General features: G+C 38.3%; 1 protein-coding gene across 1 annotated transcript; it reads left to right on the top strand.

The window, feature by feature from the left end:
- Positions 1–247: 247 nt before the first annotated feature.
- On the top strand, positions 248–25,162 carry HEPACAM2 (HEPACAM family member 2). Its single transcript, XM_082752745.1, has 10 exons — positions 248–367; positions 5,605–5,955; positions 6,842–7,126; positions 12,617–12,913; positions 17,633–17,758; positions 17,845–17,869; positions 17,993–18,030; positions 18,669–18,742; positions 21,488–21,606; positions 24,936–25,162. The coding sequence occupies exons 1-10, from the start codon at positions 298–300 to the stop codon at positions 24,943–24,945; spliced, it is 1,395 nt and encodes a 464-aa protein (XP_082608871.1). The 5' UTR covers positions 248–297; the 3' UTR covers positions 24,946–25,162.
- Positions 25,163–25,223: the final 61 nt, after the last annotated feature.

Raw genomic sequence — 25,223 nt, 5'->3', positions numbered from 1 at the left:
ACTTTTATTAATTTGGCGTACTTTGTATTCTGCACCTCATTTATTACATTCTCTGTCATATTTACTGTGACTCCTGGGGAAGGGTTATGATAAAGTCAGAGGCAATGAAGATGGGTGCTCATCTAACAGGTGTTCCACTCCCTTTGTTCTTTGTATACACATATTCAAATCACACAGGGCTGGGGACAGGATAGGGCCTGTTAACTCATTGCTGATTTTCCTTGCAAATAAACCAGCAGCTGCTGGTCCAAGCTCGGAGTTAGCACTGAGAAGAAGGTGGTGTTTGTATGGGGCAGGATGCTTTCATGGAGCCCTTTAGCCAACTTATTTTGTGACTTACAGTACAAAATATATTTTCTGCTTGTAGGTAAGAGACCGTATGAATTATATTTGATTTTCATTGTGGAAATGTGGCTTGCTTTTATACTCGTAAATTCGAAGATATTTCTGTTATATTGTCAGATGTATTATTTTAAGAATGTAGCCTAAAAGCTTTTAATCAGATTGTGTTACTCTGTTTTATGAATTAAGCTAAAACTTTTAGAAACTGACAAAAAATAGTGCTATCCATAATATGTAAATAAAACATGCACACTGATGAAAAATATATTGTCATGTTTTATTAAGTAAGATATACAAAGTGCATTCTTTTTAACAAGTAAGGCTTGACAGGTTCTGAACCAAATTTTACAGAGAAGATGTTACACATCTGTTTAAAACTGTATAATATTCAGACAGAGCTGATATGGTATTTTCCTGTTTATTATGATGACTTGTAGTTAATACCTAAAATTTATATATAATATTTAAACATACTTGGTACTAAAACTAAATTAAGCTTTCAGTCAACTGAAGAATGTCTTGCATTTATTCAAGACATTCATTGCATTACATTTATTCAATATTTGGATGCAGTTTTCATAATGGTACATTTGCTATCTGTGCACTTGATAAAAAACAGATGTTCTGTGCCCTTTTACAGGAAGATCCTGTGATCAAATGTTAGATAAAGTTGTATTTCTGCAAAATCTTGTAGTTTAAATCTCTGTATTTAATTGTTTTTGTAAATATCGCCAGAGGTAATATATAACATTACAAATGTAGTACGTCCTTTACTAATTTACTAATACGGGCAATTTTTTTCTTTTTTCTTTTTTTTTGTTTTTTTTTCACTATGTTCATATACAGTCACCTAGTTTCCTTGATTTTGAGCTAAACACTTTGTCGAGAGCTTTGGCTTCATAACAATTGCACTTTCTTATGAAGAGTATCAGACTTCTTTAAAACTGAAAAACCCTTTCGATAAGAATATGGTGAATATTCACTTCTTTATCTACATTATTACTTTGTTGGACATTTCTGATTAAAATTCTACAAGAGATATTGGCATGCAAACAGAATGCTTTAGAGTACATTGTTGTTCACTAGCAAGTTTCTTCTGATAGTCTTACTCGGGTATAAACCTCTCCTCCTATGGGAAATGGGTGCCTTGTACTTTTAGTCATGACAAAAATCCGATGCACTGGGGGCATGACACAAAGACCACCGAAGACATTGACCTCAGAGGGCAGAATCAAGTCAAGTAATGAAGCTCAGTAGAACTTGTTCTTGGACAAAAATGCCAACCTTGGGAAGAGCATACCTGAGAAATAAGGGGTAGAGAAGTAGCAGATTTCCTGGTCCATTATATCTCTCTCACTCTTTTTTTTTTTTTTTTTCACAAATGAACCTATTTGCAAAAAGTGTGAAAACTATTGCCACATAATGAATGACATCTTACACCAAACTGAGGGTTTTTGGAGAGCTTGGGAGCTAAATGAACACTTAAGTAAAACTTAGTTGAGAATCCAAACTCACTGTGACAAGGAGATGGGCATGTTAAATTCAGAGAATAATAAAACCTCGCTAAGCAGGTTTCAGTTTACGCAGTAAACTCAAAAGTTATGTCATAGTTTTTTATTTAAACTAAAGCTGCAGTCCTTGTTTTGTGTCAATAATGATACTGTTGTGCTTGCTAATACTGATGACAGCAGGGTGAGATGGAAGCAAAACACTGGGCTCCAAATGGAGGTCATTTTTGTACAACCCACTTGGTTTATGGGCATTATACAAAACCTGTTTTGGGGAATTCCATCCTCTCTGAAAGATGTGTATTGTAGTAGATTTAGAAAACTATAGGAATAAGTTTGAGTTACATGGAATTTGTGCTTGGTGAGAAAGACGTAAAAGGACATCAACTTGTTTTCACTATTAACATTAATTCAAGGTTTAGTCATAAGTCTTCAGCTTAAATTTAACTAAAAATGAAAACATAGAAAATTAGTCCAGTGTTCCAGACTGCAAAAGATTTGATCTTTGTTAAAGCAGGAGCCCCCAGCAGTGCTCCCGTAAGGCCCTTTGACAGAAGGCCATTGCCCAGTGACACCTCTGAGCCTCAGGCTCAGCTTGCCGGCCGTGGGGAGCTCCCACCTGCCCATGGCTCCCTGTGAAGCCACCCCAGCAGAGCCAGAGGGGACAGCAAAGCCTGAAATCACCCAAAACCACTCCCTGATGAATGACAGGATAGCTGGCAAGGGGGAAACAGGGCTTCTTCCCTCACCTTCACCCATCTTTGCTAAAAGAATTTCCTAACTGAGCTCATAGTGTTAAATGGAGCTGCTTTTCCCCATGAATTACGTGCATCCAGGCTGAACACTTTTTAAGGTTTCTATTCCCACATTTTTTAACCAAGAAGAAATAAAAATTTCTAGCCACAGTTCTCTGTATTTTCTTCTGTGATGGTGATAGCTTTTGTACTGGTGTCCCCAGTTATCCTGCTCACTGGACCTGTTTGTTTCTTGCTCCTTTTCTGCACAGATCTGTGAGAAGTATCAATGGTAATATATATTTTATGATTACTACTGCAGCTGTTACTGGCTTCTTATCCTACAGCAAGATCACTTACTGGCAGCTAAATCAACCCCAAAAGTGAGCAGTGTCATGCATTTAGTGAGAAAGGGTATGGCCAGATCTCTTAATTGACCATTTACAGATTTCCCAGTATCTGTGAGAGATCTTTCTTATTTCATTCAAAGAGATAAAAAAAAAAAAAAAAAAAAAAAAAAAAAGTGTATTAGTTGGTTATATGAAATGTATTTTCAACATTAAATATTTCGTGAAGGATATTATTATTGAGGAATTATTCTCTTAAATGGACAGCAGCAGTTTGATTTGCATTGTAAGGTTTGCAGGGAGGGAATTCACTTCCGTTAAATATTACAATAACCAGCAAAACTCATCTCCCATTAACTAGAATCTAGCTAGTCCTAAGAGCTGAGCAACATTAAAAAAAAAAAAAATCAGGCCACAGATATATTTAAAAGAAGTAGTACATGAGGCTTCAATTCCTGTACTTCAGCTCCTTAAGGTTTATGATCTGGAAAAAGCTAAGCATGTGCTTAACATGCTCCTGTGCATCCTCCACTTAAGTTTCTCTGCATGTTTTCTACACTTTTCCTCCCTTTTTGTCCCATTCTCCTCCCGTCTCAGCTGACCCTCTAATGTACTTTCCACCTCAGTGTCTGTGCAACTCGAAATCCTCTGCCTGCTTTCTCTTTAGCCCCTGAGAAAGTGGGTTTGCGAGTCTTCTTACTAAGGGATTTCAACATCTGCATGTAGCAATATGCTTTCTACCCCATAGCTTTCTACCCTGTATCTGCACCAAGCTGTTTTCCTTTGGTTTCCCTGCCATACCTTCAGAAATGCTGTAAGCCATCTTCTGAAGCTGAGTGAAGTTGAGTTCAGCTTTCTGAAAAGGGGAGCCAGCTACACAATGAGTCTTTTTTTTTTTTTTTTTTTGTAGACTTTGTAGCCCTCTTTTTCATTGACTATAAAACTCAGTAGCTGCTGAACAGAGGGTATACAACCAGAGGTTTCTTAGCAAATGTGTGTTTTTCCTGCAATACAGTCAGTATCTCAGAGGTGTTTTTTTTGCAGCACCTTCGGCCACAGGGACAACATTGCCAGCTACCCCCAGCCAGTCCTCTCCTACACATCCCCACTCCGCTGCTTGTCATGCCCTTCCAGAGGGTCTCTAGCATTAATTACTGGCATTACACACTCCCCAGCTGCAGCTATAGCCCCCAACCTCTTTTCATGTCCCTGCCCTGATACACAGCTTTGGTTTTCTCTGTTAGCTTGTCATAAACAGCCATGCAGTGAAATCTGGAGATTCTCGTCCCAGAAGATATACAAATGTCATGTTGTTCACCTGAATTGATATTTTTATATTTTCCTGTTATCTAACTGAGGAAATTATATCAATGATACTGTCCAGGTGGAGGGTCCTTGTACTGCAGCAGGAGAGTTACCTGGTTACAGATATTCAGAATAACTGGTGCACAGTGTGAGCACAACATATGTCCTTGGGAAGCACATTCTTTCTCTTTCCAGCACATTCCTACACAGTGGTGGACAGATAACTTAAACCAGATTTATCAACGTGTTATTACTAATACTCTCAAAGCTGCAACTGAAGTCAATAGGAGTTACATCTCAAACATATTAAAAGCTGTTTGTATGTGCTTTGAAAAACACAGTCATTAATATTTCAAATTGATGATCCGAAATTAGTGGACATTTTTGCTGCTATTTTTCTCAGTGCTTCAATTCCTCATTTCTGAAGTCTTATCAATTATAATGGTGTTGGGAAATCAATTCGTTAATGGCAATGCTTCACATCGTTGTTGTGCTTGAAAGTACCGTGGAAAAGTTCGCATGGAAATTGATCACACAGTCCTAAGGGCAAAGTTTTAATAATGTTCTGTAAATCTGCCTGAGAATGACACGATGAAAAATGGTTCTAAAATAAAGTCTGGGAAAGCTGGTGAGTAACTGAAGGGTGGGTGGCTGTTTTGCACCCTGAAGGAGGCAGTACTCTTGGAGGACATCAGGGGACTGGAAATTTTGCTTTTGTGCATATCAACGGAAAACCTTAATTCTTGCTTTTTCTTACAAGATTAGTAATCTTTCTTGAATTTAGTCTGAAGGGTACAGTACAGACAACAGTGATGACTAATTGCTGTCATTTTAATCACACTAATCTGTGAAAGCGGGCCTTCTTAGATTTTTCATTGATTTCTCAGTATAACTGGCAAACTGACAGTAACAAAGTTCTCCCTGAATAAACACACACACAAAAAAAATCCTCAAAATTGAGTTTGCAGTTGAAGACTATTAGACAATAGGAGCTCTGCAAATTGAAACTATAAGGAAGTAAAAGGATTTTAAACATTAAGGTAAATTCACCTTTCTCCATTTTCGTCAAACTTGCAAAAACGGAAAAAAATAAATTAACCAGAAATCATAAATATCCTTCCAGCTTTGGCTTTTCCTGTATTTCAAAGCTGGAGCTCTACAACTAGATCCTACTCCACTGAAGTGAAGGAGAGTTTTTCCATTTCTTACTTGAAATCTGAATCATAACCATAAAGAAAAACAAAAAATTTTAAAAAAAGTTTTCATCTCTAAGAATTTTTTCTCTGTGAGAATTTTTCATTTGTTTCTTCCAGTGTTCCCATTTGTGTTTTGGGTTTGTTTATTTGTTTGGTTTTCATTTTTATGCAGGTATTTGTTCTGCCTTGAAGCTGACAGTACCATCTCATACTATCCATGGTATTGAGGGGCAACCTCTCCAGCTTACTGTTGACTACAATTTCAACACTACAGCTTGTGAAATCCAAATAATTTGGCTGTTTGAGAGGCCTCAAAGTAATCCAAAATACTTGCTTGGCTCTGTAAACCAGACAGTAGTACCAGACCTGGAATATCAGCACAAGTTTACCCTCATACCACCTAATGCATCTTTGATGATCAATCCATTACGTATCAGTGATGAGGGCAACTATATTGTAAAAGTCAATGTCCGTGGAAATGGAACAATAGCTGCCAGTGAAAAGATTCAAGTAGCTGTTGATGGTAAGTTCATAAAACGTAACAACTTCATTTTGAAAGTAAAATTTCTGTAGTGTTCAAGTACTGGTTCTTGGAATCCAGTTATGATAGTGCATTATTCAATCCAACTGTGCATGAATAAAGGCCAATTATTGTTATTTTCCACTTCTGCTGGAGGGAATGCTGCAATAAGTTATCTTTAAATAAGCTAATGTACCGACTAATATTTCTTGATCATAAGTAAAACATTTAAGGAATCTAGAAACCAATAAATAATATGACAAATATATGAAATACTATTTCATAAGGCTCCATTATGCTATCAGTGATAAGAACATATCGATTTTCAATGAACTGCAGTTTATGGATTATACGGAGGGAGCACTGTAGCTGTTTGGCTTGAAACAATTAAATGAATGAGACGTTAACGTGATAAAGTTGCAGCTGCCATTTCACTCCCACACCCATGCCAGTTTGCAGTCATCCTCACGACTGGGCTGCCAGTGTGTTTCAGTGTGTCCTGGTGCCAGCCAAGCTGCAGGCAGCACTGTTGGGGAAGTCACTTACTGTGGGCAATGTCATCCTTTGTGCACTTTTCTTTGCTGTGGCCACAGGGATTTGCTTATGGGACCAGAGCTGGAGACACCAGTATACCCAACTGCAGCCTTTGTCACATAACAATTAATATAAACAGTCCACTTTTGTTTAAGTACTGGAACAATTCTTACAGTCACCAGCTGAGAGTATGACATTCTTTTTTTCAACCTTTAACCATATTTAACAAATACAATTTGAAATATCAATACTTTCCGGCGAGGATGATGACTGGTGTTTGCGTTGTCTTAGCAGTGAGGACTATAAAGTACTGGCTAGTCACTTTTATAACTCTTCGTATCTCTTTATTTTATAGTTCCTGTCACGCAGCCGATTGTGCAGACTGAGCCATCTTCTGGGGTAGTGGAGTACGTGGGGAATATCACATTAAAATGTACCGTGGGAAAAGGCACGAGGGTAGTTTACCAGTGGATGAAAAATGGGAAGCCTCTCCATGCTGGCCCTAACTATAACTTTTCATCAAACAATGCTACACTTCTAATTGTTCCTGTTGTAAAAGAGGACATTGGGAATTACAGCTGTTTGGTATCCAACCCTGTCAGTGCAATGGAAAGTGAGCAAATTGCACCAACCATATATTGTGAGTATATGAAATATTCATAATTACCTTTGTATAAAAGATCTGTCTGGAAAGAGTGCCTCTAACTATGGAAAAGAGGCAGAAAACTATTGAGTCAACATTATATGTGAGCTTGCATTCAAAATAAGTTTGTAGGACCTATTAGAAAGAGTCCAGAGGAGGGCCACAAGGGTAACCAGGGGGCTGGAGCACCTCTCCTATGAAGACAGGCTGAGGGAGTTGGGAATGTTCAGCCTGGAGAAGAGAAAGCTTCAGAGAGACCTTATAGTGGCCTGCCAGTACCTAAAGGGGACCAACACGAAAGCTGGGGAGGGACTCTTTGTCAGAGGGTGTGGTGATAGAATAAGTTAGAATGGTTTAAAACTGAAAGAGGGGAGATTTAGTTTAGAAGTTAGGAAGAAATTCTCCACAATGAGGGTGGTGAGGCACTGGCACAGGCTGCCCAGAGAATCTGTGGATGCCACAGGAGGTTTCCAAGGCCAGGCTGAATGAGGCAAAACTGGTCTGGTGGGAGGTGTCCCTGCTCATGGCAGGGAGTTGGAACTGGGTGATCTTTCAGATCCCTCCCAACCCAAACCATTCTATGATTCAATATTTCCTCAAGACAATTTTGAGCCCAGTCCTGTTTAACACTTTCATTAATGATGTCAGCATAAAGACTGGGAGTATATCAATGAAGTTTACTTGTGTAACCTTATATTTTGACTGGAAGATAGATGTTTTCTAGCTGTTGTAGTAAGGAGGTTCTGCAAGAGCTGTGCACATTGCTATGGATTGACAAATGAATGAATGGGATTCTGTACTGTGAGAGTTTACTGTAGTGGAAGGCTGACCTCAGTGGTACAAAACATACCTTTCAGTCCTACAGTCCCAAGGTTTCTTTTGTGTCATTTAAGATCCCATACTGATCCTTACAAAGTTCGGAGACACTTTAGGTTTCAGTTCAAATCCATTTATTATTTTGTTGCTGTTACTGCTGATTTGCATAGGTTCTCCAAGAAGCAGCAGCTGTGGAAACTGTAATGGTTTACTGTAAGTGAAATGAGGTTTTTAGGCAGTCTCTACAATTAGTCTACAATTAAGGAAAATCTGAAGCCCAGAAAGAGTGCCCATCTTCTGCATATTTTGAAACTGTCTGTTTTATACAATGAGATATTTCTGTACCAGAAACCCAGCTATATTTTTTTCAGCCATATTAGCTTGATAAAAGAAAATAAGTCTCTTTGCAAATATACCTTATTCTTCAGTGCACCTCATCTCTGTGCAAGGTAACTTTTCAACAAGTTAATTGTAGACCATAGTTGTGATGATAAGACCACTGCCCACTTGGACATTCCTGTTCTGAAGATCTGGTAACCCAATTTCATGATCCTGTCAATACTCAACTGCTTAGCTAGTCATGTGAGTAACCTCTTCAGCCAAAAGTTATCATTTAAGTGTCTGTGGCTATATACACAGACATCAGGATCTAAAATAGATGAATAACATCACAAAATAAAAGTTGTAATAGGCCATGAAGAGCAGGCTATGATAGCCTCATGTTTGGCCATCATTGCTTGCAGGACACTGCTATGAAATATTTTTAAGGGTTTGTAATGGTGTTCTTTTAAGATGTTTATTTAAATGACCTCTAAGCAAGCTGCAAATGCACCGTTGCCACTTTTCTGACTGCTGTGTTAATCTGTGGCACTGTCTGTTCATTCCATTCTTATCATATAAGTAGTAATATTTTCAGAATATACTTTTTGTTTCATCAGAATCAAGGGTTTTCTTTGTGTGTAACTTAAAATATGAAATATATATATATATATATATATATATATATAAAGAGAAAATAATGCAATACTGAAAGGCTGCAATGCTTGCACTACTATCTACATCCAAATTTGTGATGGGAATTGGGGCCTTCCTTCCTGAGCTATACCAAGTCGCATAATCCCGTCCAACCTCTGCCTGCAGAGGTGGTTTGTCTTCCACCCAGCAGTTGTCAATAACACTCTGGGATAGGCCCCAGGATCCCCATGTGCCATATGTCATTGCTGCGGGGGAGTTACTGTAAGTGATAAAAAAAAAAAGGTCACTCACAGTAAATACCTGCCATCTGCTTAGAAACTACAACAGTCTCATGGATATAGGAGCAATTGGAAATATTCCCACAGAGCAGTAAATTGTTGCCCAGAACAGGTGATTTATTATTTTACAAGTCATTTAGTTAACTAGCTGCACTGAGATGAGAGGCTTGTTTCTGTTGAGAATGAAACAGGAAAGAAGTAGAGCTGGGTGATCCATGAAGGCAGGCATTATGGTTTGGTTTGTTTTGCTTTGTTTTGTTTTTACTGAGAATCAAAAGTTGTTTTCGTTCTTCATTGCTCATTAATATTTTCCCACTTCTCTGTTATGACAATGCACCACAGAACAATTGCTATTGCAGTAGCTTGATCTAGAAAAAAAAGTTATTTCAAGAGAAGAAGAAGAAACTGTTGTCATGGAGGCTGCAACAGGAACAGCTGTATTGCTGTGATAGAGTTGAAGTTAATAGATCAAGTGGGATTTCATTCCTTTGGACCTCCAGAAGCCAGAATATATTTAGTCTCAGAAAGGAGAATGCTGATTATTTGCTTATCAGAATCATAGTTGAAGCTGCATATGCCCCTCAGCTACCTAGTCTATAGGAATCACAGTGATGTATGCAAAGTCCAGGAGAGGCAACCGTCTGATCCAAACTCTGAAGGATTATCTGATGGTAACTTCTTCAAGGATGGACTTCATCCTTCAAGAAAAACTTGCTGTTTTTCAGACTTTGACAATATTTCACTATTTCATTTTTTTGTTTGTTTGTGTTCTTTTTTTTTTTTTTTTTTCAACAGCAGTTGTCAGAGTTTTTAATCATTGTTTCTTTTGATTTGAAGCTTTCATACCAAAGTGTGGTCCTGCGTTAGTGCCAGCTGTGTGCGCTGCACTGCTATGGCACTGGTACAAAAGCAGAACTCAGTCCTGATTCTTTTGCAGACTGCAGCAGTCTCCCACTATAAGGAGGGAGCAGAGAGGCCTGTCAGCTATTCTTACCATTAATCTCTGTTTACATATGCCAAAGGTTATATTATCAGTGAAAATAAAAGCTAATAGCAGAAAGAATGGTCGGATAGGAGGAATCACTGAATCACTCTGAAAAGTAAAAAAAAGCATACTCCCTCCTATAAATAATGTGAGGGGTTTTAGTTTCGTTTATGAAAAAGTCAAAGTTCTTTATGTCCCACTCCTTTCCCATACAAAAAAGCAAGGGGCAAGTCCTGGTGTGCGGTGCCCAGTGTGGTGACTGGGCACCGCACACACAGAAATCTTCAGTCGGGGTGCACTCAGCCACACTAAAGTAATGGTGACAGGTTTGCAATTCCCAGAAGTATTTATCATAGCTTGAAGTTACGCTTGGGTACAGTAAAGCAAATGATTCAGGAGTTATGGATCCTGTGAACAAGGAGCCCTTCATCTCAGATGCTAGATTTTTTGAAATGCCTTGGTTCTTCTCTGTGGCACCTGTGGTGTAGGTAAGAGCAGAGCTAATTCATTCTGATGTGGATCTGTATTATGTGGCCTAACAAAATACCACACACGATGCTGGGTCTTCCTTAAAATGAGACTGCAAAAATCTTACCACTAAGACATAAGTAGAAAAAATAGAGATCTTGACAACTGTAAGTTGTAAAATATGAAGATATAGTTAAAATTTGAAAAAATTCAGGTTGTGTTGTCATAGTGTCCATTCTCTTTCCGAAACCTCCACAAATAGGGAAAGAAAACCACAAAAGCACACCTGAAACAGCCTGTGTGCAGCTTGCTATGTGCTCTTGAAGAGGCCACTCTCATAAAACAAGACAGAGAATAAATAGAAGCATACAGGACAAGGGGGAATGGGCTAAAGTTGCGCCAGGGAAGGTTGAGGTTGGATATTAGGAAGAACTTCTCTACCGAAAGCAATGTTAGGCACTGAAGTGGGCTGCCTGGGGAAGTGGTTGAGTCACCATCCCTGGAGGTCTTTAAAAGACGTTTAGATGTAGAACTTAGTGATATGGTTTAGTGAAGGACTTGTTCGTGTTAGGTCAGAGGTTGGACTCGGTGATCTTGGAGGTCTCTTCCAACCTAGACAATTCTGTGATTCTGTGATTCTGTGATACATGTTACCAGTAAATCTAACATTAGCCTGAATTTCCTGATAAGAAATAGAGTCTGAAAGAAGCCAGCGTTCATCTTCATATGACAACAAATTTCACATTCAAAACCAGCTATATTATTTAATACTTCCAGACAACCATAGGAACATGGAAATATTACTTGATTACATTAAAATGGACATAATATTGACTTACCTGTCTTCTTGCTATGCTGTCCTCGGTGAACTTTTCTATGATACTGCATAATGTCTTTTGGCTTCTTTTAGCATCTGTCAGTAGCAGGTCTGTATGTTTTGATTGCACATGGAAGCCCTTCAGGAATTATCAACATTAAAATAATTAGTTCTTTTGACTGGAAAAATTAATTTAATAAGTAATTTAACTAAATTTATTTTTTATTCTCTACATTATTTTCTACACCCAGATCCTTGTAAAAATAGGTTTTAACATGTAAAGATGGGAAAAAAAAAAAAAAGTTCCTAAATGATCTATTAAAAATAGCATGGGAATTACACTTACTATATTTAAATATATTGTTTACTTTCCCATTTTCTTATGGAGATTACCCTAAAAATACTTAGCTGCTCAATTATCTAATAAGCACATGTCAGCTGGACAATATATCTCTTCTAACTATATTCAGAAATCTATCTGTCTTGTAAGGTGCAAGGGTTTGCTCTCGAAAGAAACCTAAATGTCAAAGCAGTAGAAACATACTAAAATAGGGGAAGGTTAACATTTATTTTAGCAGTCATTTATTGAAAACATTTTATGAAGTTATCTAGGGCACACCCCACTCTAAAGTATACCTTTAAGATAGTTCCCACTCTAAAGTATACCTTTAAGATAGTTGTGCAAATAATTATTATACTGCTGAGTATTACAGTGACTATTTATGTATTTCAAAGCTATTTTATTCACCTTTAGATATGCAGAGAGATTACAAATACCAATAACTTTGGCATTTGAGTAGAAAAGGTCTAGCATGCACATGAAAAATTGCTCCTTTACTTCACAACTTTTCCAACTGTGATCAGTTCTCATTATTTTTGTGGTACTGAACAAGGCATAGACCTGCGCTGTTTCCCTGAACAGTGATTAGATCAGCATTAAGCGGGTGTAGTCTGAGATAAACCTGGTAAAGATCAAATTATTGAACTGAAAGCCTTTTAATTGAAATAATTTAATCTAATGACAGCCATCCTAAAGACTAGTCCAGTTTAAAGATTCCAAGTTTAAAGATATGCTTTTACCTAAAGTTTAAATGTGTACTTCTATTTTAATTTTTCCACAATGTTTTCTTTTTTCTTTTTCAATGCAGATGGACCTTACGGACTCAGAGTTAAGTCAGACAAAGGTCTGAATGTAGGGGCAGTGTTCACAGTTGACATAGGGGAAGCTATCCTGTTTGACTGCTCAGCAGATTCAAATCCACCAAATACTTACTCATGGATTCAAAGGGATGACAACACCACTCAAGTAATCAAATATGGACCTCACCTGGAAGTGGTATCTGATAAAGTGTCCCAGAAGACAATAGATTACATGTGCCGTGCTTTCAACAACGTGACTGGAAAACGAGATGAAACTCACTTCACAGTGATCATTACTTCTGCAGGTAAGAACATCGGTTCCTTGCTGTAACTATAGCATCTGAAGAGAGTGTCAACATGAGGAAAAAATATTCTCTCTTACAGAGAGAATATACATGTGAAGGGAGGTCTTTCTAACAATGTAGTTAAAGGGATTTGGGCCATTCAATGGGATCAAGGTTTTACTCACAGTGTGTCAGAGCATGGGACAAGACCCCCTGAGATACTGGAGTTTTGTGGCAGTTTGACACTCCAAATACATTTGGAGCTTTATCCCATGAGTAGAAAAACTTCCTTAGTAGGCAAACCTCATCATGACCAACTACCATGTCAGAATTATATGTTTCTTACTATGTTTCTTACTTTGTGCTTTTAAAAATGATAACAATAAATGGAGAAAACATTGCAAAAATCTGCTGGGTGCCAGGGTTGGCCTTTCCTGCCAAGGGCAGATTTTGTCTAAAGCTCACTGTCTCATTCTCTGCCTTTCAGGAGTTTTGAGCCCTGGGGACCCGTGGTGGTCAGTACATGGGAGAGTCTCAATCACCTCACAGGCTAAAGTGATCAGTCACAGACTAATAGCAGTGAGGGTCTTTAATACCTTCCCAGTGTGAGGATATAGGTATTATAAGAACCTCAGTTTAGCATATGGTGATAATGCAAGCTGTGATGATGAATGAATTACAATCTGCTTGTAAAAAACATTTTGCTTTTGTATTTAACAATCTATGAACTGTCCACTATGTTCTGCTGAGCACATCCCCTTTGTTTCCTGTAATTTATAACTTCAGTTCCTGCATCAGATTGTTTTAAAGAGCAACAAAGCATATTTTAAGGAAAACTCCAGAAGCACACAGCTAAGAATAAGATACTGAGGAACTCTGATAACTCTTATTAATAAGGATCAATACAAGTGTTTTCAGATAAGGACCATGTGCTATTACTGTTCAAAAAAGATGTAATCAATTGCAGTTTAGAAAATTTAACAGAGCAATTTTGCTTGTGCAGAACAAAGAGCTCAGCCATTTGTTAGTAAGGTAAACAAGGTGAGCAGATGTCCATTATTCAAGCTGGTATGTAATCATCACAAATCCTTAGGGTTAAGTATGCTGAAAGGAAGACAGGTTGCAATTTTGCAATGAGAATGCTGCATTTTAAATGTTACAGTTAGTGGAGAAAGAAAATGTGAACAGACCTATGTGTCATTAGAAATAAGAAAGACATTTCCCCAGGAAGTTCATGTAAGCTGTATGGTATATTCATCAGTAAGAAATAAGAAATTCAGCTGAGATTTCCTTTTATAGCCCCAAAAGGAAGGAAAAATCCAGAACTTAATGTTTAGTTGCACTTAAAAACATACATTTCCTAACTGACAAATATTTTACCTAAACAAAGTTTTCAAAACTATTTTATCCTGTGTATTTGGGGGAAAAAATCCCCCCTCTACAGATATTTCTTCTTGAAAAATATTTATTCAGATAGCACTAAATCCAGATGTTGAGCCCACCTGTTGCAGTGCAGCACTGATTGAACATAAAAGGTATGAATTCACCCACCAGACTAAACCTCAGTGAACCTGCTCAGGCTAAATTCTGCTTAACAGAATTTACAGAACTAACAGAAATTTTATAGGATTAAACAAATACTATGAATTCTCTTCCATGTGCCTTTTCCCTCTTCCTATAATCCTAGGTACAGAGCCTGGACTGTGCCTTTCAAAACACTGGAAATGCCATTTAAGCAGCAATAGGAACATCAATGGCTTGGAAGAGCTTGCAGTCCAACCTTAGTTTCAGATTGAAACTCACCTCTACGGCACTAGTAACAGCTGCCTAATTAAAGCAAAAAATCATTAACAATTTTATTAATAAATTACAATTATATCAAAAAAGTGCACTAACCACAGTCTGGTTTTGGCCAAGACTAGTTAGGTTTTAAAATAATAGGATCTATCTCATTACGTACACAAGTCATTTCTCACTCCTCAAACTGAGTCAGTTTGAGTGTTAAATGCATGTAAAGACCACTTCTTTGTTTTCTGCACAAATGTGCTTGTGGATATGAGATTTATTGAGTCTAAATTTAAAATAATTATTTTTAAAAAGGATTTTAAGGACTCATCTGTCTTTTCAAGTTCTTTTTTGTTTGTTTGTTTGTTTGTTTCTTGATGAAAGAGGTACATTGAAAGAATAATAATTTAAAAAAAATGGTGAATTTGCAGAGATTTATTTTCCTGAACGTTTGGGATGCATCTTGTTGGAAATCCACACATTTCATCCATGCAATAGCCAAAACGTCTCAGTGCACCCAAAGCCAGCACAATGGCAGTGAGTTATGTAATGTGAGTAGATGCTGGGTCTGTACAGGAGTTCATAGGTGGAAATACATACAGCTAAATAATGCACATTTGAATTGTGTTAATAAAGCTGGCACTGGCAAATACACAGCATTAATTCACATGTATGGACTGTAGCATGGCTTCTAATTTAACAAATTCTACACCATTCAGAGCAAGAGGTGGGAATTATGACTGCACAAGCAACTATGCTTGGCATTTCCAAACTTTCAAATTCCTGTCTTTGCAAGTTCTATGTAGGTGTTTTCAACATATTTTTGTGTATTTAATTGTATATATTCTGCTTGTGCTGTATCAGTAAATATTGCTGGAAAAGTTCTGCTAATGTGTATCTCCGAAAAAGGAAAGAAATCCCATTTATCTATATGGGCATGAATACAAGCAAACATAATTTATTAGATTCTGAGGGGATTTGATAAATAACCAGACTGTCAGTGATGTAAAAACCTTTAGAAAAAGCTCCAGTAGTTCAGTTAGTCCCTCCTACTATGCAGCTCCTACAGCTGGGATGATTTCCCTCCCATCCAGCACAAACTACTTGAAAGAAGTATCTATATTGAGGGGTTGCAGATGAAGAATAAACAGAGGAAAAGAGAGGTGTATGCAGCCCTACGATAGGAGGGCGGTTGTATTGAGTTACAGATATTGTTGTCTTAACCTTTGGTCCCACAGCAAGCCCCCTGGACAATTTTGTCTTCTGCCTTCAATGAGCTAGCAATGCCATATTAGCAAAAATTATCCCGCAGTCTCCTGCATATTGAACAACCTCAAGTGTGAGATGGATGAAGCCATCAGTTGTCATAAAGCATTGAGTCTGTGCTACTCCAGCTATACATAATCTGCACTGGTTTCTTTTTTCCCCAGCTACTCTGTATTCACCTGATAGTTTTCAGTCTAGGAATTGCTTGCTTGATCACTGTAATTATAATTCTTTATTCTATTAGCAAAGCCAATCAAACTTTGGCACTATCAAACATGGTTTCTGCAGTGTTGTTGCCTGCACACCACTACCTTTGTGATATTTACACTTTATGAGACATTTCATTTTATTTATTTAAGTAAGGGCAGACAACCTGAGAGATGAATAGCAGTTGTGCTGGTGACCAGCATATTATCTTTTCATGCATGAAGTAGAAAATGTACACAACACAAGGACTGCTGGTTAGATACAAGGTGCTGGCTCCAGCCATTCACAAAGACCTAATAACCTACAGGGAGAGGAACAGCAGCTTCATCTGTAGGCACTTTGATATGAACAGGAACCTGTGCTGATCCACTGAAAGCCAAACACTGAAGCAGAGGGAAAGATACTCATTTATGGTCCCCATGAGAAGATGCAACGCATCTGACACACCACATGCCATTGAGGTGGCTCTGACACAGATGTCTGAATGCCAACTCAAATGCTGTGCAGCCCACAGCTACCTTACAAATTTCTGAGGTGTGCACAATTTTATCATAGAGCTCCCCTGCCCAAGAGCCATGCACAGTCAGATACCTCACCCCTTAGCTCTAGAAATATGTCAGCTTTTTGCCTTCTGTCTGCTGCAGTGCCAGGAGGGAGGATCTGCCCTACCATCCAGCCAAATGCGTGCTGCTCTATCAGAGAGTAAAATATATCAGGGAGGCATATAATTGTGTGTATGTGAAATTGTCGCAGCTCTGCTGACTCTAAACACACCCTGCAGGACTCCCGTGTGGGACAGGATGGCGTTCATTGCATTTTGGAAAGCCAGTTTTGGAAGCTACCACTTTCCAGTCTTGGCTTGCAAATAGAGTGCTTTGAAAGCATGATAGTCTCCTGCTGTTTCCTAACACAGTCTGACACAAACACAACCAGCTGACTGCATTTTTATTAGAAGAAGAAAAAACTATCTACCTCGTGATTTGTTTGACGTGTCTGTTGGCCTGGCAGAGTGGAAATCCATACCCTATAACAACAACCTGCAGAGGAGAGGGTTTGCTGTTAATTCACAGTGATGGAATCACTGTGGAGACCTCATCCTTGCTCCTGGTTCACCCGTGATTTCCTGAGTACCTACAGGTTCTGTCACCTGTTTTCTTTGCAGTTCAGAGTGTCTGTTGCTAAGACCAGAATACATTCATTTACTTTTTGTGATGCTCTAATTCCTGGATTATGTTGACTGACCTTCATTTAGCTCTAGGTACCATTCTTTTCTGGACTCTTTTCTGGTATGCATGTAATTCCTTTCCCAGTTTAGGTGATTTGTGGGGAATCGTTACCAATTCACAGGAACCTAAAATTTATATCTATTTCATACCTATATACTAGCTTTTTATGAATTTATAAAGATGCATTTTTCATTGTTGGAATATCACTTTGGACAGAACAGGAGACTAAATGTGGTACCCATCTTCTTTGATACAGGATTGGAAAAGCTGGCCCAGAAAGGAAAATCTTTGTCATCTCTTGCAGTAATAACTGGAATTTCATTATTTTTGATCCTAGTTATGGTCTTTCTGTTCATATGGAAAAGGTATCAGCCACATAAAGGTATGTAAAAGTTAAGCATGTTCTGGCTATTCTTCTGAAATATTAGAACATAAAGAATGATTTTTTCTGTTTTCTCTTCTTTTCAGTGATACGACAGAAGCTGCAGAGCAGGTAGAAAAAGAATATTTTTTTTGGTTTTGAAATCCACTCCATTACAAGAATTACACTTTTTCATATTAATTTTCTCTCCTTGGCTTGTGCCATCAAATTAAAAAGCGTGTTTATGTTTTTTAGGCCAGAGGCTGATTACAGAAAGGCACAGACATTTTCAGGTAATGCTAATGAAAGAAGTGTGAGCATAAGGTCAAATCCATTCTTACTGAAAAATAGCATCTCTACATACAAAAAGAAAGAAGGAAAGGAAGGGATCTACATTTAGCTTGGGCTGTACACCTCTGTTTTAGCTTTCTTAGGATAAAAGCAAAAGGAGAACAGGTCAGCATGGGTTTAACTCATGTAGAGTTCACACCAGTATGCATCCTGCTGGCTTGAACTCAAGCTGTTCAGGTAAATTAAAGCTAAACTTCTGAATGCTGATGGCACCAAGCAATACCACAATCTTGAGATCATAATGAAATATAATTGGGCTTGTATCATAGAACTCCACTGCACAAGAGCCATGCTCAGGCAGATACCTGAGCTCAGCTGGAGGCTCTGCTCTTGGTCTGAGGCCCTGGGGATCACCAAGCAGTGTGCACACCGGTGGTGCAGCTGCCCTGCCTGGCTCCATGCCAGCTCAGTGGTTTAAAGTGGTTTAAAGTAGACCAAATATCCAATATTCAGCTGTTTGTTGTTTTGGTTTTGTTTTGAAATTAGGCCAAATGAGTTTTCCCATCCATATTTGAACTGTCTATTCCGGATTCATATTACATCTTGACATGTTTTTCATGTTTGTTCATTTTAACTTCAGGACATGAAAGTGCATTGGATGATTTTGGGATCTATGAATTTGTTGCTATTCCTGATCATGCCAGTGGTTCTAGGGTATGTGACTTTATGTTGCAAACTGATATTTTTTTTCTGTTTCTTTAGGAGTACTAAATGTCAGCACTAGAATCCTTTTGCCAGTTCATTTCTGTTGGTTTTCATAGTTGTTTTTATGACACCCTGTTCATAACTATTGTTTACTCAGTGCTTTCTCTTTCTCTTTACTAAGTTTTCAGTTCAGTACATGTACCATCATGGTGCAGGAGGGAACTAACCAAACTCTACATAGAACAATGTCAGTTCAGTTACCCTATGGTAAAAGAATATCACTAGTGTTGGGTAGATGAGTAACAGTGAACCAGTGTTGCGTAGATGAGTAACAGTGAACCATTCTCCCTTGTCTCTGTACTGTTGCTCACACAACATACAACTTTGACAGTGCAGAAAAGCCTCAAGAGATATTTAAAGTATTGTTTGTAAATATATACAAAATAAATCTCAGTTACATGTTTTAAGAATTCTTTTGGTAGTTTCATGTATTGCAAGGGAGGACTTAAGCACAGGCATTTTGCTGGCAGAAAAAATCTCTACTACGTATGCTATTTCTTTGCACTGTGTCTGTGCATTGACCATTATTCTGCTGTGGTGTAAGATGGATAAGCTAGAAAAATAGGCCCAAGTGAACCTGCTGAAGTTCAACAAGACCAAGTACAAGGTGCTGTACCTGGGTTGGGGCAATCCCAAGTGAATGAGGAGACTGGGAGAAGAACTCATTGAGAGCAGCCCTACAGAGAAGGACTTGGGGGTTCTGGTGGACGAGAAGCTCAACATGAGCCAGCAGTGTGTGCTTGCAGCCCAGAAGGCCAACTGTGCGCTGGGCTGCATGAAGAGAGGAGTGGCCAGCAGAAGACAGAGGTGATTGTCCCCCTCTGCTCTGCCCTTGTGAGACCTCACATGGAGTGCTGCATCCAGGTCTGGGACCCCCAGAACAAGAAGGGTGTGGGGCTGTTAAAGGGGAACCAGAGAAGGGTCATGAAGATGATCAGAGGGCTGGAGCATCTCTCCTATGAAGACAGCCTGAGAGAGCTGGGGCTGTTCAGCCTGAAGAAGAGAAAGTTCCAGGGTAAACTTATTGCAGCTTTTCTTTACTTAAAGCAGGCTTATAAAAAAGATGAACAAGCTTTTACTTGAGCAGATAATGATGGGACAAGAGGGAATGCTTTTAAACTAAAAGAGGGGAGATTTAGGTTAGATACTAGGAGGACATTCTTTACTCTGAGGGTGGTGAGGCACTGGCACAGGCAGCCCAGAGATGTTGTGGATGCCCCATCCCTGGAAGTGTTCAAGGCCAGGCTGGATGGGGCTTTGAGCAACCTGGTCTGGTGGGAGGTGTCCCTGCCCATGGCAGGGGATTGGAACTGGGTGGTCTTTAAGGTCCCTTCCAACCCAAGGCATTCTATGATCCTGTGGTTCAGTGATTCTAGCAAAATGACAAAGAAAACGAAGAAATCGGCCTACAGAATTTAGGGACAACAGTCTGAAACTTGAAGGAAGTACAAGAACTTTCCCTTTGTTGGGGAAAATTTCTGGCAGTAGTCTTGTGCATTTGGAAAGCATCAGGATGGTCAGGTAAGGGACAGCTCTTAAACATGATCATGTAGGGGCTCATCGATAGTCAAGGCTATTTTGTTTTTATAATTATTTCTCTCCATACATGAGGTATTACAAAAACAACCATAGGTAATAAACCCTTTTCCCTGTTGGGGTTAGACGATTGACATAGGCACTCAAGAGCTAGACTGCTATAGTAAAAGTCAGTGTAAGAACAGAATTTTACAACACCAGCAATAGAAAGCTTTTAGAAAATGGAGGGGCCAAACTGGGTCTGTGAATGCTTGTGACAATAAGAGGCTTAGCAAACACAGAATTCAGAATTCAGAACCTAAATCATACCAGCCCTGAGAAGCCTCTGATATCCCTAGGGCTGATCGTATCACAAAGTCAGATCACTGCTTAAGTATCTTGCAGAATCAGAGCCTTAGTAAGTCAGGGAGGAGAGGTGACCACAGCAGAGTGGATTTACAAGTACTTATATCCATTCTATTATGCAGCACAATTTCAGGAAACAGGAGAAGCTCCGCTGGTTTAGCTACTCAGATTTGTGACATTGCAGATATAGTCAGCATTTGATCCACTGATTCATTTTAGTCAGCAAAAAATGGAAAAATAAGAAATTGGAAATAATGAAGAACTGGAGGTTGGATATGGAAAGAAATCCTTATGGATTATGAGTCTAGGTGTGTTGGCATAAGAAGTGATTTATACACATAACATGTTGGAAAATTTTGTTTTACTTTTTTAATGAAAATTTCTCACAGTTAGAGAGAATTTCTCTCACTTTAACATGATGGTGGGAGTACTATACTGAGCCTTTTCCCTAAATATTTTCTAATTTTTTACTATCTATTCTCCTACTTCCATCTTCTGTTATTAAATTTTCCTTCCTTGACTTGTGGAATAATAATATAAAATAGTTGTTATATTAAATGCAAAAGCTGCATTCTAAATCTTCTTAGATCCTAACTGACTTTTGTTTGCATTACTATAAACATGATGAAAATTTACCCAGAATGAAATGTGAACTAATAAATTGTTAAATCCATGCCCAAAATTTTGATGGAGAAGGGATGATCTGTTGTTAAAGTGTGTGTGAGAGAGAGAGAGAAGTTACATTACCGTTTCATTTCTGTTGAACCTTTTCTCATTTGTAATTACAGCAGAAACATTCTTTGCTACTTTTAGGTTTCAAGTCAATCTCTTCCTGGCCCTGCCACTGTCCCAGGCCAGGATATGCTTAGTACAGTTTATGAAGTTATTCAGCATATTCCCGAGCAGCAGCAGCAGCAGCAGGACCATCAACAGTAAGTTAAAGCCTGTGTGCACTCGTGGTAGCTCAAAGACAAGGACTTCTGCATATGTTTGAGACAGAGTAATTCACATATTGGTGGCTGGTGTTTGATTCCAGTGAAAGGGGTAAGGAAACAAAAAGATGTGAGCTACATCAGTTCTTCCACCATTTCCTATACAATCCTATACAATTCCTATACAACTTCCACTTTACCTCCAGACTCCAACCTTCCGTTTCATCATGCCACATTTATCGAAGCATGAAGAACAAAAGCTAAGACCTTTAAACACAATTTCAAGGGGAAATTCCAAAATGCTTTAAGAGGGTAGCTACAGTTTGACAGCACTGAGATCTCAGCACTTCCCACTGAGCAGGTTACATCTTTAATTGAGGCAGTTTAATTGGCAGCCCAGCTTCCAGACATGCCAGTCATGTGCCAAGAAGAGTTAGGGTATTTTTGCACTGTTGAAACTGGCCAGGTGGTCAATGACCAAGGGTTGTTTGCAATCATCACTGAAGTACTGACAGGCAATGCTCCATTATCTGAGTAGCTGATGTCTTAACTAATTAACTGATTTTAACTAATGTTTTAGAGCAAAATAAGTATTGTTCTGCAGTACCATGGCCTGGAAGTCCAGGAAAATGCCTTTGCTGAGTTAATTACCAGCTAGGGGATGCGAGTCCTGTTTTTATTCAAACCTACTGCATCGTACCTCTTGGCATAAGAGTAGTGAATACACTGTAAAGTTTTTGTCATGGCAGTGTAGCTACCATAAATCTGCTCTGAATATTGGCAGTCTTACAAATTAAGAACAGCTCACAAGACTTTATTTGGTAACAAGCCTATTTTATCACAGTTTCCATGTTTTTTACTGTGTTCCATTTCTTTTATTCTTGAAATGGAAAATACTCATTCTTGCAAATATACTAATCAGTTGGCTGAGTAATCACAATGCTTGTGTGGCTGCATTACCATTCAGTACTTGCACTACTAAAAATTTTGTGCAGGTTACAATTTCAACTGTGCATCCAAATTATGTATGCAAACATGCAACCGTGCTTGTAAAAGCAAGCTGATTAGTGAGAATAATGAATTGCTAATGACGTTTATACTTTGTTTGGAGTTACTCGCTTTGAATCAAGATGATTTTTTAGACCAGATGTAAGAAATAGCAATTACAAACTACATTTTCTTCTTACTCTTGTATGTCTCCCTTCTCGGCTTTCTCGCTGATGTATGACTCTACTAAAAGAATGCGTTCAAAGTAAAGGTAACTGAAACTTTGTGACAGTTCAGATTCCAACTCAAGCTTCACAAAACGAATTCTGTTGCTGTAAAGGACGCGTTTGCATAACCACATTTTGCTGCTCTCTTCATTTAACAATATTTTTAAAAAGAAACATAGGAGCAACATTTCCACTAAAAAGACCAGGATAGGTCCTGCTAAATATGATAAAGGGTAAATGACTCAGCTTAGAAAGACTGTATTAGAAAGACGAATTTTCCAATTCCTGACCTGCAGTGAAGGAGCACTCTTAGTAGTGAATAAATTGGAACAATTAATACTTGTATTTGCAGCAGGATGCTTCAGCACTGAGTATGATGAAAAGTAAAACATCACAAAACTGGAAATGGAGCTGGGGAAGTAATTTCAGACTCCTGTAGGGCAAAGTAGTGATTTGCCTATTGATGGGTTCCATGAACTCAGTATGCAGGCTTCTGTACAGTAACCAGCAATGCTCATGGGAAGCGTGATACAGGATTTGCCTGCACTTTGCCTGTGACAGGAATTTCTCTTTGTGAAAAACAAAAGAATAGAAGTTAAGGCAGCCAAATTGGTTTGCTGGGAAAGTGATCATTCTGCTCATATTCCCTGCGGTCCTGACTAGAAGTGCTGTAAAATTTATTAGAACTAAAAGGCAAGGAAAAATAAGTAGAAAACACATTATTTCATAGTTTAATGCCCAGATTTACTGTCTGAGAATCTTTCAAATCCTCTCTTTGAACCTAAAATCTGCAGTGTCAGTTGATTTTCTATCTCTTTTTATATAAATCCCAGTTACAGTACTGGCAAATTCTCAGACTAACCAACGCATAACACTCTGCGAACAGCTTTTCCCTAACACTTTTTGTCATGCTTTTATCAGCCTTTTCATTCAGTCACACACACATGCACCTATGCCTCTGAGCTCTAATGAGCTCTAAATAACTGCAAAAAGTTCAGCCATGCCCCAGCTCTTCAAAGGTAAGAATACTGCTGAAAAGTAATAAAACCTTAAACTCCCCTGGGGTTGAACTGAGGGACTGAAAATCTAATTGCGGTCAAAAGAATAGACCTGGGATGATAGCTGGGTTGGCATTTTTATGTTCTTATGGTGATACTAGCTGTTGAGTGCACCAATCTTTTGCAGATTTGCCTCCTTCCTCAAGGAATCCCAGTGGAAACATCAGATATGTATTTGAGGAAACTCCCATGCCCCATCTCTGTGATAGACTGTCATAGGATGTTACAAGGCTGTAGCACATTCAATCATTTCATTAAAAACACTCCTCTAAACTGATATTTTTTTTATCATTCTTGCACGTTTTTTAAACTAAATATAAATCCTTTGTCAAAGAGGACAATTGACTTTTTCCACATATTAAAAAAAATAAAAATAAATTAGAAAATGGCTACAAAAGCTAATGAGCAAGAAGTTTATCCAGTTCTTGTTCATAAGCGTTAACAGCTCAAAACTCTTCTGACAGAGGAAATTGTAACTTAGGTAGCATTTTCACTTCAAATGAAGATAAATCTGCATCATCTCCCTCTCCTCTCATATGCACTATTTCTCTCAGATCAAGCATTGCCATGGCACAGATTTCTGCTCTGCCATCTGCTGAAGACCAATGAGGATGTAAACCTTCGCCAGACATTTTGGCATGGGGTTTGTGCTGTGTACACCAACAGCCTATCATTACTGTTACTCTTTAGCAGGTGCTCAGTGCAAAATTGTTGATAACATACAAACAGCTTGAAATATTTGTACTGAAAAGGCAGCATTCTGGTGTGCCATATTAGCCAGGAAGGCATCATTTATGTATGGCTCAGACCTGTCTTGCCACTAATTATATCTTTCAAAACTGGAGATCTTATGCATAGTAAAAATTCAGCCAAATATCAGTGTGTTACAGATATGCCCTTGGAGCTATCTTTCATGCTAAAGAAGTGTTTTTTATTTTGTGTCTAGCATTGCTGGTTTATGTATATCTTTGCAACAGTGTTCTTTTTTAACAAAAAAAAAAAAAAAAAAAAAAAAAAAGCATTGTGTACAACCATTATTATATCTGTTCTTTCCTAGATGTATATGAAGATGCAGGAACAGGAAACCAAAGCATCTGAAAATACAAAATGGACTTAATTTTCTTTGTTATATATTGAAAAGAAGTGCCCACAACTCTAAAAATACCAAAGGCTTACACCAGCTTTACTTGAAATAGCAGCTTATCTTCAGACTTTGGGCGCTCTGAACTGTCTTTTTTTTTTTTTTTTTTTACTTCTGTTTAAGTCATAGTTTCTTGAAAAGCGTGTCTCTTTTTCATTCTTTTTTTTTTTTTTCTTCCTTATTTATGGATACAAAAAGTCAAAC

Source organism: Aythya marila, assembly GCF_965140915.1.
Source record: "Aythya marila genome assembly, chromosome: 2".
Classification (NCBI taxonomy): Eukaryota; Metazoa; Chordata; class Aves; order Anseriformes; family Anatidae; genus Aythya; species Aythya marila.
This window is presented reverse-complemented; position numbering and strand designations above follow the sequence as displayed.